This window comes from Hippocampus guttulatus, chromosome 2, assembly GCF_054856545.1.
Source record: "Hippocampus guttulatus isolate MCC_2025c chromosome 2, RoL_Hgut_1.0, whole genome shotgun sequence".
Lineage (NCBI taxonomy): Eukaryota > Metazoa > Chordata > Actinopteri > Syngnathiformes > Syngnathidae > Hippocampus > Hippocampus guttulatus.
In genome coordinates this window covers 30892564-30905463 of record NC_141262.1, presented here as the reverse complement: position 1 = coordinate 30905463, position 12900 = coordinate 30892564, and the positions used below count along the sequence as shown (strand labels likewise).

Genomic DNA, 12900 nt, shown 5'->3' with positions numbered 1-12900 from the left:
TTCAGCGTGCACTCCGTGCAGTACTGTACCTACCAAGCCCCTCGCCCCTCTCCTTTCTCTTCCTGTCTCCCGCTCTGAGCACAGCAGCTGAGCCACTGCCAAACCTCGCTTCGGACACGCGAAAAAGCGAGAGCGACATAGAGAGGGAGAGGGAGAGAGAGAGACAGACAGAGAGAGAGAGAGAGGGGGGGGGGGGGGAGGGGGAGGGAAAATGACAGAGCCGGCCTTCGAGGGAGGGTGCCGGCTCTCATCGTTCACTTCAAAGAGCCGGCTCTTTGTACCGGCTCGTTCGCGACCGACACATCACTACCAACCAGCTGTGACAAGCACAGAGATGGCGTCGCTTCTGCAACCAGACAGAGTCGTCTATCTGGTTCGTGGAGAGAAAAAGATCCGGGCTCCTCTATCCCAGCTGTATTATTGTCGTTATTGCAGTGAGCTACGATCCCTAGAATGTGTATCTCACGAGGTACGTTATCTGTTTTTCTCCATTGGTTTTGACGCTCTAGCATTGTAGCTTTCCCCCCCTCTTTTGGCTACTGTGTCTTTAGCCGGCTTGCTAACAGGTCTGACTGATAGGTGGGGTCATTGGGTGCTGTCTCGTGTATGGATTGGCTTCGCATCCTGCCAGTCGGGCAGTGTCAAACAGTCCCTTCATTTCATTGGCTGTTTGTGTGCCGTTTAACTTCCGCTTATGTTCCTAGCCCTCGCGTCCATGGGCGTTTTAAGCTAATTAGCCTTGCGTTTGCTAACTGTTAATCGTTGATGAGTTGATTCAATACCGTGACAGAAAGGTTGCAGTAAACATTTATTGTATTTTATCCTATACCCAGGTGCTATTCCATTTGTCAGCGAAACATGTTAATTTCGGCACCAAGAACGAACACCACACCCAGAGACGCCAAAATTCAGCTTGCCCAAACTTAAGCATTTCTTAATTCACTTTTGTTTTCACCGACTTGATATCTTTGCGATTTTTATGACAAAATTTGAAAATATGCATTCGTATATGTAGATATGATTGATCTCGTTGTTCCCTCGTTATTAAGCTTTTGTTACACCATCAATGATGCGTTTGACTTGTGTTCCACAATAACGTTGTCCAAGGTTGTCAACCTACTGTACAAATAACTGGATCTTCATTTCCACCCCCCAACCACTCACTGATCAGGTGGACTCCCATTATTGCCCAAGCTGCTTGGAAAACATGCCATCTGCAGAAGCTAAACTAAAAAAGAACAGGTGAAGTTAATTTGACATTGACCTCTACATATCTCCAAAGTAGATATTACAAGTGGTCTTTTTGTCATACTCAGTTGATTTACTTTCCTCCACTATTGTTGTTGTAGGTGTGCCAACTGTTTTGACTGCCCATGTTGCATGCACACCCTGTCGACTCGGGCCACCAATATCCCGGCTCCTCTTCCCGATGACCCCACCAAGACTGCTATGAAAAAGGCGTACTACCTGGCCTGTGGCTTCTGCCGCTGGACCTCCAGGGATGTAGGAATGGCTGACAAGTCAGTGGGTGGGTGCTGATCTGTTATATATGGTACATGTGACTATGCCCATGTTGAAAGATTATTTCCTCTAATTCTGTTTTTGTTCATTGTAGCCAGCGGTGGGTGGCAGGAGCCTGAGAACTGTCATAATCAACGGGTATGCCCTCCGCCCCCCTTCCCTGTTGGCAGTCATTTACATTGCCTTGGGTTGATCACATGTTTTGATGTGCTGAATAGATGTCTCTGACAGGATCCTTGGAACAGTCAGCGGCTCATAAGTGTATATTTGTTCAGTAGAACGTGTGGTTGAGCACAATCTGCTAATGATGTAATCAAAAAATACTCAGCCTTTCAAATGTGATGAAAATAGCTTATAAGAGTGAAAAAAGGGAATTGCTCAAGGCTTTTCTGTGTGATTGGTAGCAGTGTGTGTCCTATAGGGCTCTTTTTTAATACATTTTGAAATATAGTTCCTTTAGACATGTCAGAGATGATTGGACAATTTTCCCACATTGAAATACTTTGGAGTGTTACTTTTTCAAATTTTAAGACTTTGTAATACTTCATACTACTTCTTGACGTATTTTCAGGCATTGTGGTGGAATTTTTAGTTGAAATCCAAAGAGAGTGACTTCAGGGTTGCTTAGATTAGCTCCACTGTAACTCTTACAAACACCAACCAATCTTGAGATTGGACATTTTAATTAAAATGGCTGTTGACTGACGTTGACTGACTGTATATACTTGGCATCCAGGACATGTCCTTTTCATAACTGAACATTAAAAAAAAAGTCCTCGATGTGAATTTCTCTTTGCCTCAGATCAACAAGCTGATGGAGTATTACCAGCAGCTGGCTCACAGAGAGAAGCAGGAGCGAGACAGGAAGAAGCTGGCCAGGAGACGACAGTGCACGCCTCTGGCTTTCTCGGTACTCACTTTCTGCTGTGACAAACAAAAAGCCATTTGAACATTTAATTTCTAGAAATGTCACAAAAAATGTTGTTGTGACAAGGAAGAAGGAGATTGATTTCACACATGGGCCAAAAATATGACTGAGGCCATTATTTTACAGGTACAGGGTGACAATATATAAAAAGTTTTAAGAGCAAGTATTTCGTGACAGCAGCCTAACAATTATTTTGGATGACCATCCAATGTACTATTTTATATTACAGTGCCCAAAATTCGCAACAAAATAATTTTTCTGTTTCTCTTATAGTCAGTACACTTGTATGTAGATGCACTACAGCTAAAATGACATCATGTAAATGATTTTGTTCTCCATGAATTTGCTAATGTACACTGCAAAAACATAATTTACAAAAGTGAACAGCACACTATTTCTCGTTTTGGATGTCCAATGAAAAAAAATACCTGTAGTAGTTGAATTTGCTTGATTAGTTCCTGACTTCTCAGAGAAGCCCAGTCCGCTGTGTCATATTTGGGTATAAAAAGGTGAATTCAGTTAGGTGTTTGTCGTTCGTCATTGTGAAACTTGGAGAGCTCACTGAAATCGGAAGAATCCACATTAGAGCAGCTGATGAGGCTGAATGGTCTCTTCGTTTTTGACAGATGCACTAAAATTTGTGAAGCACTTTTGTTGTATACAGTATGACACAGTGTCTCAGAACCATTCACACAATGCTATGCATAACCAAGTTAACCTTTCTCTCAAAATACACCCACGATCAGTTTGCCTCTATGCTTAAATTGTGATGTCCTTCATGCCTTTTTTTCTTATCCAGAAGTTGCACTGTTTATTGCTGTTGTACGTCAACTGATGTTTGCCCAACCTCTTCTTGCATCGTTATTGTCTCCCCTTTCCTTTGCTAATGCTCCCCGGTATTTTGTTTTTGACCCCTACCAGCAACACACTATTCATGTGGTGGTGAGTTGTATTTGCCTATTTGCAGTTTAGTATGCAATGCTGATTTCTCATTCGTTAGTGTGTGACCTCACAGATCACATGAATGCCCCTGTGGTGAAAACGGAGCCCACAGTGGAGCTTTTTTGTGAAGGTTAGCAGGGGAGAAGAGACATTTTAGTGCGAAATAAAACGTAATGTTGAAAACAAAATGCTTATCAAAATTCGAACAACCTATTCAGCCAGATATAGATTTTGTTACCTATTTCACAAAGCTTCACTCAAAGTTGCTATGCAAGTCATTTTCCCCCTTTTGATTTTTTTTGAATTTCCTGAAAATTGCATACAGCACTCTTGTTTGATTGTTTTCAAGTACAGTGATCCCTCGCTACTTCGCAGTTCATTTATCGCGGGTTCGGTGCATCGCAGATTTTTTTAAACATTTTTATTTTATTTTATTTTTTTACCTATACATGGAGTACAGTACTGTATATGTTGCTCTATGTGACTCGCTGTTGGACGCTACTTTGCGGATTTTCGTTTATTGCGGGTGGTTTTGGTCCCCATTAACCGCGATAAACGAGGGATTACTGTATTACAACACCCAAAATGCTTCTTTCATTGTTGGTGGATTTCAAAAAGCAAAACATTAAACTGACATTAAGATCAAGCTTTTTTCGTATACATATTAAAATCTGAGAATTTAACTGAAAATTGTCAGTAGGTTACAAAATGTTGAAAACAATTCTGCACAACACAAAATGTCAGTGTTAATTCTCTCCTGCTGTTCTTGGCAGAAAGGTTTTTGTCTCTCATCATAGAAATTCATTGCTTCTGAGTCCTGACATAGTCTTCTTGCTTGACAGTTGTTTCTCCATGTTGTCCATTTTATTTGACTCTGCACACGACACCCTCCCTTAAAAGTAGCCCGTAGAGGGAAGAAAAAAAGTAGCTGTAGAATAAGAAGCCTTACTTGTGTTGAATACACCAAATATCTGATCTTGTTCTTTCTCGGTCATGCAGGAAAAGTATGGCCTTGGAACACGACTGCAGCGGCAGAGGCCTGGAATGTCCATTTCCACTCTGGCGGGGCTTTCGTGAGTTACATTTTGCATTATACACTAAACTAAACATTTTTTATTTTTTGGAATTAAAATGAAGGATTGCAAGGCGTTGCGGATACTTGTGTCTTACTGATAAAAGGGAAATTCATTATTAAGGAAATATGTATACCACATGCCCAAAGCCTGCTGGAATAGACTCCATCACCCGTGACCCTAATGATTGAAAAGGGTTGGATGGATTGGACTCTTGATTGCTGGACATGTTTCTTTGCAGCCTGAAAGAGGGGGAGGACCAGCGGGAGATCACCATTGAGCCTGCTCAGGCTCTTGATGAGGTAGAGCCTCTGCCTGAAGATTGCTACACGAGGCCCGTCAGCTTGCCAGAGGGTAAAGCTTTCCACTCTTTAATGGTTGGACACTTCTCTGTTGCACTAATTAGAACCTACAGTTATGCAAGACTGGGCCGTTCTTGTATTAATCAAATACATAATTAAAAAACAAAAGATGATTATTCCTACACGCTGCAAGTCATCTGGGTTTGAGTGGAAGATTGGGGATTTATCAGAACAATGAAGACCGCAATCAAAGCCTGTAAGCATGCTTCCAAAGCACACGGAACGCGGTTGAGAAGGAAAAAAGGTTTCATGTTTAAATGAATCACCAGAGTCCTGATCTCTATCCCATAGAAACCCCTTGGACAAAGCGAATTTCTGCCATGTGTGAAAGAAATCAGGCAAGCGTTCCAAGTGCTTCACTGCAAGTAAAGGTTAGGGATAAAATATCGTCTGACAGGTGCAAGAAGCTTAAGGTGTGCTTTCAAGAAAGTTTGCAGGCAGTCGCCCTTATGAAATGGTTAGCTGCAAAATATTAAAGAAGGTCACCTATATTCCTGTCCAAGAATCTGATTACATTCAATCAGTTAATTTGTTTTATCAATTACGATTGTGCACAACTCCGATTCATAAAATGTATCGTGATGATACGACCATAATGATGTTTCCCAAACCTAAGGCACACCACTTAACAAAGGTGTCGCCAAAAGTATAAATGCTCAAATAATGATTTTGTCTTAATTTACCCGCAAACTTACTCACTCAGTGGGAAATCTGGGCCTTTTTAATTGAACACAAATCTGATGTATTCATTGGAAGATATGACTTGATCTGTTGTATTAAGGGCAGCAGATGGATACACAAGTTTATTGTACCTTCCGCCGTCTAATGGAGCAGCGTTAAATTGTTCTGCATTGTACACTATAGGTCACTGGCATAAGTAGAACAAAGTGTTTATCATTAATAAATACATTTCCAACAGATTGAATCCAATAGGTTTGATAAAATGAGTACTTTCGATACATAACATTTCAAATGAACACAAGTCTTTCTTTCTGACGCGCATGATTATTCGCCAATGTGTCAAATTCCATGATTTATTTTTTGCCTGAAGTATTGATGGCTGGTATCGGCGTCCTTCATGAGTAAACAATACCTTGAAATAAGACCGGTATCAGTAAGACCGATGCTGGTATCAATACTCGCCTGCCCCTAGTATAATACCCAACCCCCGCCCCCCCCAAAAAAGGGCCAATAACGGTGGCCAGAACTGTGTCTATACACACACACACACACACACGTAATACAGGTTGATTCATAATTTGAAGGGTTTTTTTCTCTTTGCAGTGACCCGGCTGCGCCAGCGCCTCCTGCAGCCCGACTTCCAGCCCGCAGGAGCCTCGCAGCTGCACCCGCGGCACAAACACCTCCTAATGAAGCGCTCGCTGCGCTGCAGGGTCTGTCAGCGACACGCCGATTCAATAATATAGATGACATGTTTTGATTGATTTGAATTTCATGCGAATGTCCTTGTTTGTTTTTCTTCCCCTCAGAAATGCGAGCACAATCTCAGCAAGCCGGAATTCAATCCAACTTCAATCAAGTTTAAAATTCAACTGGTGGCTGTGTGAGTGGCGAGCACCGCACCTGCACATTGAACATGCATTCAATAGTCGGTCGCACCGTTTTGGTACACCTGCCCCAACTTCTGAGATTCAGTTAACAAGTTGTCCTATTTATACTTGTTTGTGTGCAGCAGTGAAGATCTTTTAGTGTCATTGCAGCATGCTCTACTGGAATGATTTGGGCAAACGTTGTTAAGAATATAAATTCAAGTTATCGATTTTTAGTATGTAATCAGAAATTACCAATGCTTTTCTTTGTTGCTTCTTTGGCTATAGTGATTTAATGTGCTTGAGAAATGCTCTTATTTGCAGTTTTACCCAGGGCTGTTTCTTTTATATTGCTTTCTACTACTATTTGTAGCGTTTGTTGTTTTCCATTTTGCACATAAAATGAAAAGTCTTTTTGTGACTTCGGCAATTGTTTTTATAATGAACTATACATCTAGTTCTACCTTTCCTTCTGTAGGAGTTACATCCCCGAAGTTCGAATTATGTCCATTCCCAATCTGCGCTACATGAAGGTGAGCCTGTCTAATTAGATGTTGGAAAAGGTATCGTCATTTAATGTGCCGTACTCATTTATTCTTTCTGTCCATACTTTGATGGGTGGCGGTGGCCAAGTGGCTAGCTCGTATATGCCTCGCGTGCATGTGTCACATAGTGTGGCTGTAAGAAAGGGCGTTTGTTTACATGTGCCCTGTGTTCGATTGGAGTACCCCGCCTCCCTCCGAAAGGGCGCTGGGATAAGCGCCAGTGCACCACCAATCTGAATCAGGTCAAGTGGTTGAGAAAACGGATGGATATGTACAGTACATTTCTACATGTTGGAATGTAACAAACCATCTTATTCTAATGTTTACAAACTGCCTCCAACACAAATGTTCATGAAATCGCCAGGGAAACTGTGGCTGGTCCCATGGAGTAGCAGCGATGTAACGCTTTGCTCTCTTATCACTGTAGGAGAGCCAAGTGCTGCTGACTTTGACCAACCCAGTGGAGAACGTCACCCACGTCACGCTGGTTTCTTGTGATGAGGAAGATCCTGATGACATCCACAGCACTGCGGAGGTAGTACATCCGTCCCTCCCCTCAGATCCTCTTTGTCACACCTTTAAATAGTGACTGTTTATTTGAAGATCATGAGCTCCTGCAAAAAATGCAAAATGGCCTCCCGTTTGTTTTTGAAGCGCTTGTTTAAGGGTCCAATCTTGATTAAGACCAGGGAAACACATCAAAATACAACAATCAACAGTGATTAACTGACATGTTTTTGCGAGCATGTGTTTGTTAATTTGTTTTATTCATCCTGGGGCTGAAGTGAATTACTGTACTCACCCTGACATCAGCAGTCAGCAGCACTTTTGGAAAATGCCGCAGTGGAAGTGAGCAACTGTGGGGCGGAAAAATACTTCTTTGGCTTTCCTGGACGTTTTGCGATTGTATTTGCTCGGCTAATCCAAACGTTCATACGTCTTGGAAATTTAGGGATTTCCGATCTCACTTCTGTGCTTTGTTTGTAATGCATGCGTTTTCTTCAGCCAACAGACCAGGGGTGCCATTGAAATTAGGTGTATCCGAAGTTCCAAGTGCCTCTGGCATTGATGTAACAAATATACACTTACCTTCCTATAATAGCAGTGAATGCTCGTGGAAGCGAGGAAAATAGCAGCTATGTGTCCCTTTGCTGCTTATGTTTCAAGATTTCGTCAATCAATGTATTCCGTTTTCATTTACATTTTCCAGTGTCCCCATTTTGATTGGAATTGGGTTTCGACAGTATGTTTAAAAGAAAAGACACATTTGCAGCTTTGAAAAGTGCTTTGAATTGCAGCAAGTGCTGCCATCGTTTTCTTGGCCATCCGGACCTGGCAGTGTTTCTCTCATAGGGGAGTCAGATCCAGTTTGAGTTCCATTTGTCAGCTGTCATAGGACCATTTGATCAGCGATGCGATTCCATTGGAGTACAGTCCACTGAGCCCTACATGTTGCCGGCGGCCACTCCAAAGCTTGGCCCGGCCCAGCCCACTGCGACAGCCTGTTTGTCTTGGCCCCTTTTAATGATGAAGTCACAGGCTCTGACTAGATTAGTCAGAGCTCTTGGCCAAACCAAAAGCGTGACCCATTTCGAGACGCATTGCGGCTAAAGTGAGTGTGCAGTTGTCTTTCTGCTTCATTTGATATTCAAACACCTGGAGGGCCTTGTGCTCGACTGCTTACATTGACCAGGTCTTCCGAAAATAAAGGGTAAGGGGGCGGGGGGTGGCTTGGCTCACCTCTAGGTGTGACATGATTTCGCTGACCCGTGCAGTCTACCAATTTGCTCATGACTCAATGGCTGAAATGTTCATTTTGCACATTCTATGCCGGGAGGCGACACGGCAACATCAGTTATGTCATGAACTTGCAGACTCCGGTCAGGGTCCAGGTTGGGATGTGATTTTTACAATTATTATGAATTCATTGTAGGGCGGCCCGGTAGTCCAGTGGTTAGCACGTCGACTTCACAGTGCAGAGGTACCGGGTTCGATTCCAGCTCCGGCCTCCCTGTGTGGAGTTTGCATGTTCTCCCCGGGCCTGCGTGGGTTTTCTCCGGGTACTCCGGTTTCCTCCCACATTCCAAAAACATGCATGGCAGGCTGATTGGACGCTCTAAATTGTCCCTAGGTGTGAATGTGAGTGTGGATGGTTGTTCGTCTCTGTGTGCCCTGCGATTGGCTGGCGACCGATTCAGGGTGTCCCCCGCCTACTGCCCGAAGACAGCTGGGATAGGCTCCAGCACCCCCCGCGACCCTAGTGAGGATTCAAGCGGTTCGGAAAATGGATGGATGGATGGATGGATGAATTCATTGTGGCGGCATACACATCAAAGGCGAAATGATTGACAAACGAGTATCGGCAAGCTTTAGCTATTCTAACATGATTATGAACAACCGGACTCTTGATGGTGACGGAGGAGAGGTAAAACTGAAGCACCGCATGCCTCGCATTCTTTAATATTAACTGTCACACGAGTATAAGGAGGAAGAGTTGAATTCAAATCAAATGTACAGCGTCAATGTCCTTTATTCACATAATGGCCGTTCGATGTATAGTACATGACAAAACACTGACAAATGCTGGCCAAAAGTGCGAGTACAGTGAAAGTCAGTCAATTTCACTTTGCCTCGCAGTAACTTCTCAAATTCTTTTTCTTCTCGTTTCCCTTCCCTCCGTCATCTCGTTTCAAACTAAGCGGAGCAAAACGTCAAAGGAAAAAGCAAGACAGAATTAGTCATGTAGTGTCGGCTGAAAATAGCACGATGGAGGTGCTTTTCGCTCCTTGTTTGAAGACAACAAATGGTGCGGCAAACATGAGTTGAATACACACACACACACACACACACACACACACAGCTCACGTCTGCTGATGTGGACTGAGCGCTTGCCTAATATGCTGACGTCACATATGATGACGGTGAGAGCATCAAAAACAGTTCCAACTTTGGGGGAGATATTTATTTTCTATACAGGAACAGGAGGCAGGAAGTGAAAAAGCAGACCACCGCACAGTCTCTGTTGGTTGGGGCGAAGGAAAGATGAGTCTTGCTTTCTGTAGAAATCTATCTCAGTAGGGGGGTAATTAAACCAAGAAGGTGAAGTGCGCCGGTTTGAAAAAGGGAAGTGCGTTTCTTCTTCAAACTGTGACATGTAACAAAAGGTGATTAAATCGGGTCGCCGTGGCATGGTGGCAAAGCGGCCTCTAGAATAAGTCAGATTTTCCTCCTCGGTGCTCAATTAAACAAGCTCAGGTTTCCCAACAAAATAAATTGAGAGAAGATTGTCATTAGGTCTTTTTTGGGGGGGGGTGAGGGTATGAGTGCTATGAGGTTCTTTTCTTTTGTAAAATGGGTGCCTTGGCTCAAACACACTGCACTGGGCACCCAATGGTGCAATTAACCCGAGTTGCTATTCTTGCAGCAGAATAATAGATTTGCATTCAACTAAAAATGTTCTAGACTTCAGTTACATACATTTGTGAGTCAGTTGAGTCAAGATCATAATTAATCATTTAAAGATTAGGCTCCCCGGTGACCTCATGCAAGAGGTGAGGATTGAGCGTTTGGCTGATGTTTGTTTTGAAGGTCATCGTGCCGCGCAAGGAGCTGGTGTTGGCAGGAAAGGATGCTGCCGCTGAGTATGATGAATTGGCCGAACCTCAAGACTTCCAGGATGACCCGGAGTAAGTGTCTCACTCATACATTTCCAGAGAATTCCAACTGTGACTCAGCTCTACCCATCTTCTGGCCTCTTCCCCAGTGTTGTTGCCTTTAGGAAATCCAACAAGATTGGTTTCTTCATCAAAGTGATCCCCCGCAAAGAGGACGACGCTGATGTCACTGCTTCATTTAAGATCCGACACGACTTCCGGGACCTCGCCGCTCCCGTCAGGCCGAGCGAGGAGGGTGCCGACGACACCGCCAAGACGATTTGGTTGACGCACCACATCGAGCTGAGGCTGGGGCCACTTGTCCCCTGAATGCCCACAAACAGGGTTGCCTTCCAAAACTAATATTTCAAACTATTTCTTTTTGCGCTTGCAAATTGGCGGCAAATAAATTTCTGGTCAGTTTCCATCGGTTGATTTGGAATTATGGAATAGACTTTGCAAAGAATGAATGGGAATGGACTTTCCACTTCAGTTGAGCGGCCGCCTATCTGAAGCTTGCGTTTAACTAAAGGTTTTGGTCACAACAAAGCAAAAAAAAAAGAAACCAACACCCCCCCCACAACAACAAAAAAAAATTAAAATCCCACCAAGCGACGGCACACAATTTATACTAAATTTGGTGTATGGTGTTATATTTGGATTATGGTAAAATAATGTATATTTTACCAACTACAGTACATTTAAATTCCCTGCAAAGAATCAACCGATAACTTGCTGAATTCCCATTTATTCCTATAAATTCCCACAGAAAGTCTCCAACTTTGAAAATTCACGGAAGTTTGTAAACCCACCTTTGACTCAATTTTAGTTTATTTTGCAATTTTGGCCTTTGTTGCATTATCAGCTGCAGTTAAGCTTACATTACTCGATGAGTACAAATTGATTAAAGCATCATGTCCAGCTTGACTTCACAACTAGTCCTGGACTATAAAATGTCAGTATAATTGAAGACTCATAGTTAATTGTGCCCTCTTCGCTGCTGCATTATTTTTTCCCACCTCCTTTCCCCTTTGAGTATCTATTTTGTATCAAGTTAAAAGCAACGGTTTGTCCTGAAGGTGTTTGCAGTTTGATAAAATGCATAAAACAGCAGCAGCACGGATTTACTTGAAACTTGGCCGCAGAAAAAATGAGCAGAAGAAGAGATTGAATCAGAACAATCCATAACACTGCTCTCTTACACAAACACACACATGCGCGTGCCTGTAGCTTCCTCAGACAGTCGCGTTGCACTAACCTGCATGGATCATCTATAATAAATATTACAACTGTCATTGCACACATGCTGCTGTACTCTGCTTTGTTCTTTGGCAAATAGAGAGCGAACTGTTGACACTACAAAAAGCTCTGTACTTGACAGTATGGCTTGTCTTTTGGAGCTATGCTTTTTGATTTGTCTTAGTGTTGTAAGCTACTGTCACTTTCGGTTCCAATCTGTACCCTTGGTAAAATGAAGAGTAAAAATAAATGAGTTATTCTGTATTGCATAATAAAATAACATCCTGCAAGAAACGGTTTGGGTGTACTGAGTATTCTGTGAATTGGCTTCTACTAAGTTTGCACATATATGTATGTGTGTGTGTGTATATATATATATATATATATATCATATAAAAATTCTGAATGTGTTTGTGTCTCACAGTGTGTCGTGATGACCACAAAAATCTGCTCCAAGCAAAATATCTGTCATGGTACCAAAATTGACCCGTGAGAGGCAGCATAGGGCCACAGGACATCCAGACTGCAGGAAAATACAAAAAAGGGGAAAAATGGGGACTAGGCTGTTGCCTTGTCTCGTAACTCCTGAGGGTAGTTTCAAATTTCTTGCTCCTTATCATTTTAATTGTGGTGAGTGACTCTGTATCACTGGATGCAAAGACACAATGCTCCTCTGTTTGTGTTGGTCAACAACACAAGGTTCAGCTAACTTCCTCATTAGTTGTCATTCCGTTCACGTCACCAGCACAAAGCCCGTGGCTCAGTCGAAGTCCGCGTTGATTACCTATTGAACAGGTTAAATAAAACATTTACTATTGTCGGCCTTGACTGTTTTCTGAGCACATCAGTGAGAATAAAAAAAATCCTCTTTCCACACCCCGGACCACCAGATAATTGCTCAGGGTAATCTTGAAGAAACATCTCCCAATCTGTTTTTTGATGGCTTTGGAGCAGAGGAAAATTCGTCAAGTCAAGTCAACAGTATTTATAGAGCACTTTCAAACAGCCATCGCTGCATACAAAGTGCTGTACATGGAGCAATTTAACATGCACAATAAACAGTAAGACACATCGGTAATAAAGGCGG

General features: G+C 42.8%; 1 protein-coding gene across 2 annotated transcripts; it reads left to right on the top strand.

Annotated features, from left to right (window-relative positions):
• Positions 1–227: 227 nt before the first annotated feature.
• dctn4 (dynactin 4) lies at positions 228–12107 on the top strand. Of its 2 annotated transcripts, XM_086105634.1 has the most exons (14): positions 228–469; positions 1172–1242; positions 1350–1528; positions 1616–1659; positions 2324–2431; positions 3371–3391; positions 4391–4464; positions 4706–4818; positions 6111–6220; positions 6317–6390; positions 6855–6909; positions 7349–7456; positions 10510–10607; positions 10685–12107. In XM_086105634.1, the coding sequence occupies exons 1-14, from the start codon at positions 335–337 to the stop codon at positions 10902–10904; spliced, it is 1410 nt and encodes a 469-aa protein (XP_085961760.1). In that variant the 5' UTR covers positions 228–334; the 3' UTR covers positions 10905–12107. The 2 variants fall into 2 exon arrangements, with proteins under 2 accessions (XP_085961760.1, XP_085961761.1); XM_086105635.1 differs by lacking the exon at positions 3371–3391 and having other exon boundaries at positions 230–469.
• Positions 12108–12900: the final 793 nt, after the last annotated feature.

Bases quoted from the DNA above. Each gene is read 5' to 3' on its own strand.
- dctn4 (XM_086105634.1), top strand. From the start codon at position 335: ATGGCGTCGCTTCTGCAACCAGACAGAGTCGTCTATCTGGTTCGTGGA. The intron at 3,392-4,390 runs GTGAGTTGTATT...TCGGTCATGCAG, and splicing joins AACACACTATTCATGTGGTG to GAAAAGTATGGCCTTGGAAC. The intron at 6,391-6,854 runs GTGAGTGGCGAG...TTCCTTCTGTAG, and splicing joins AAAATTCAACTGGTGGCTGT to GAGTTACATCCCCGAAGTTC.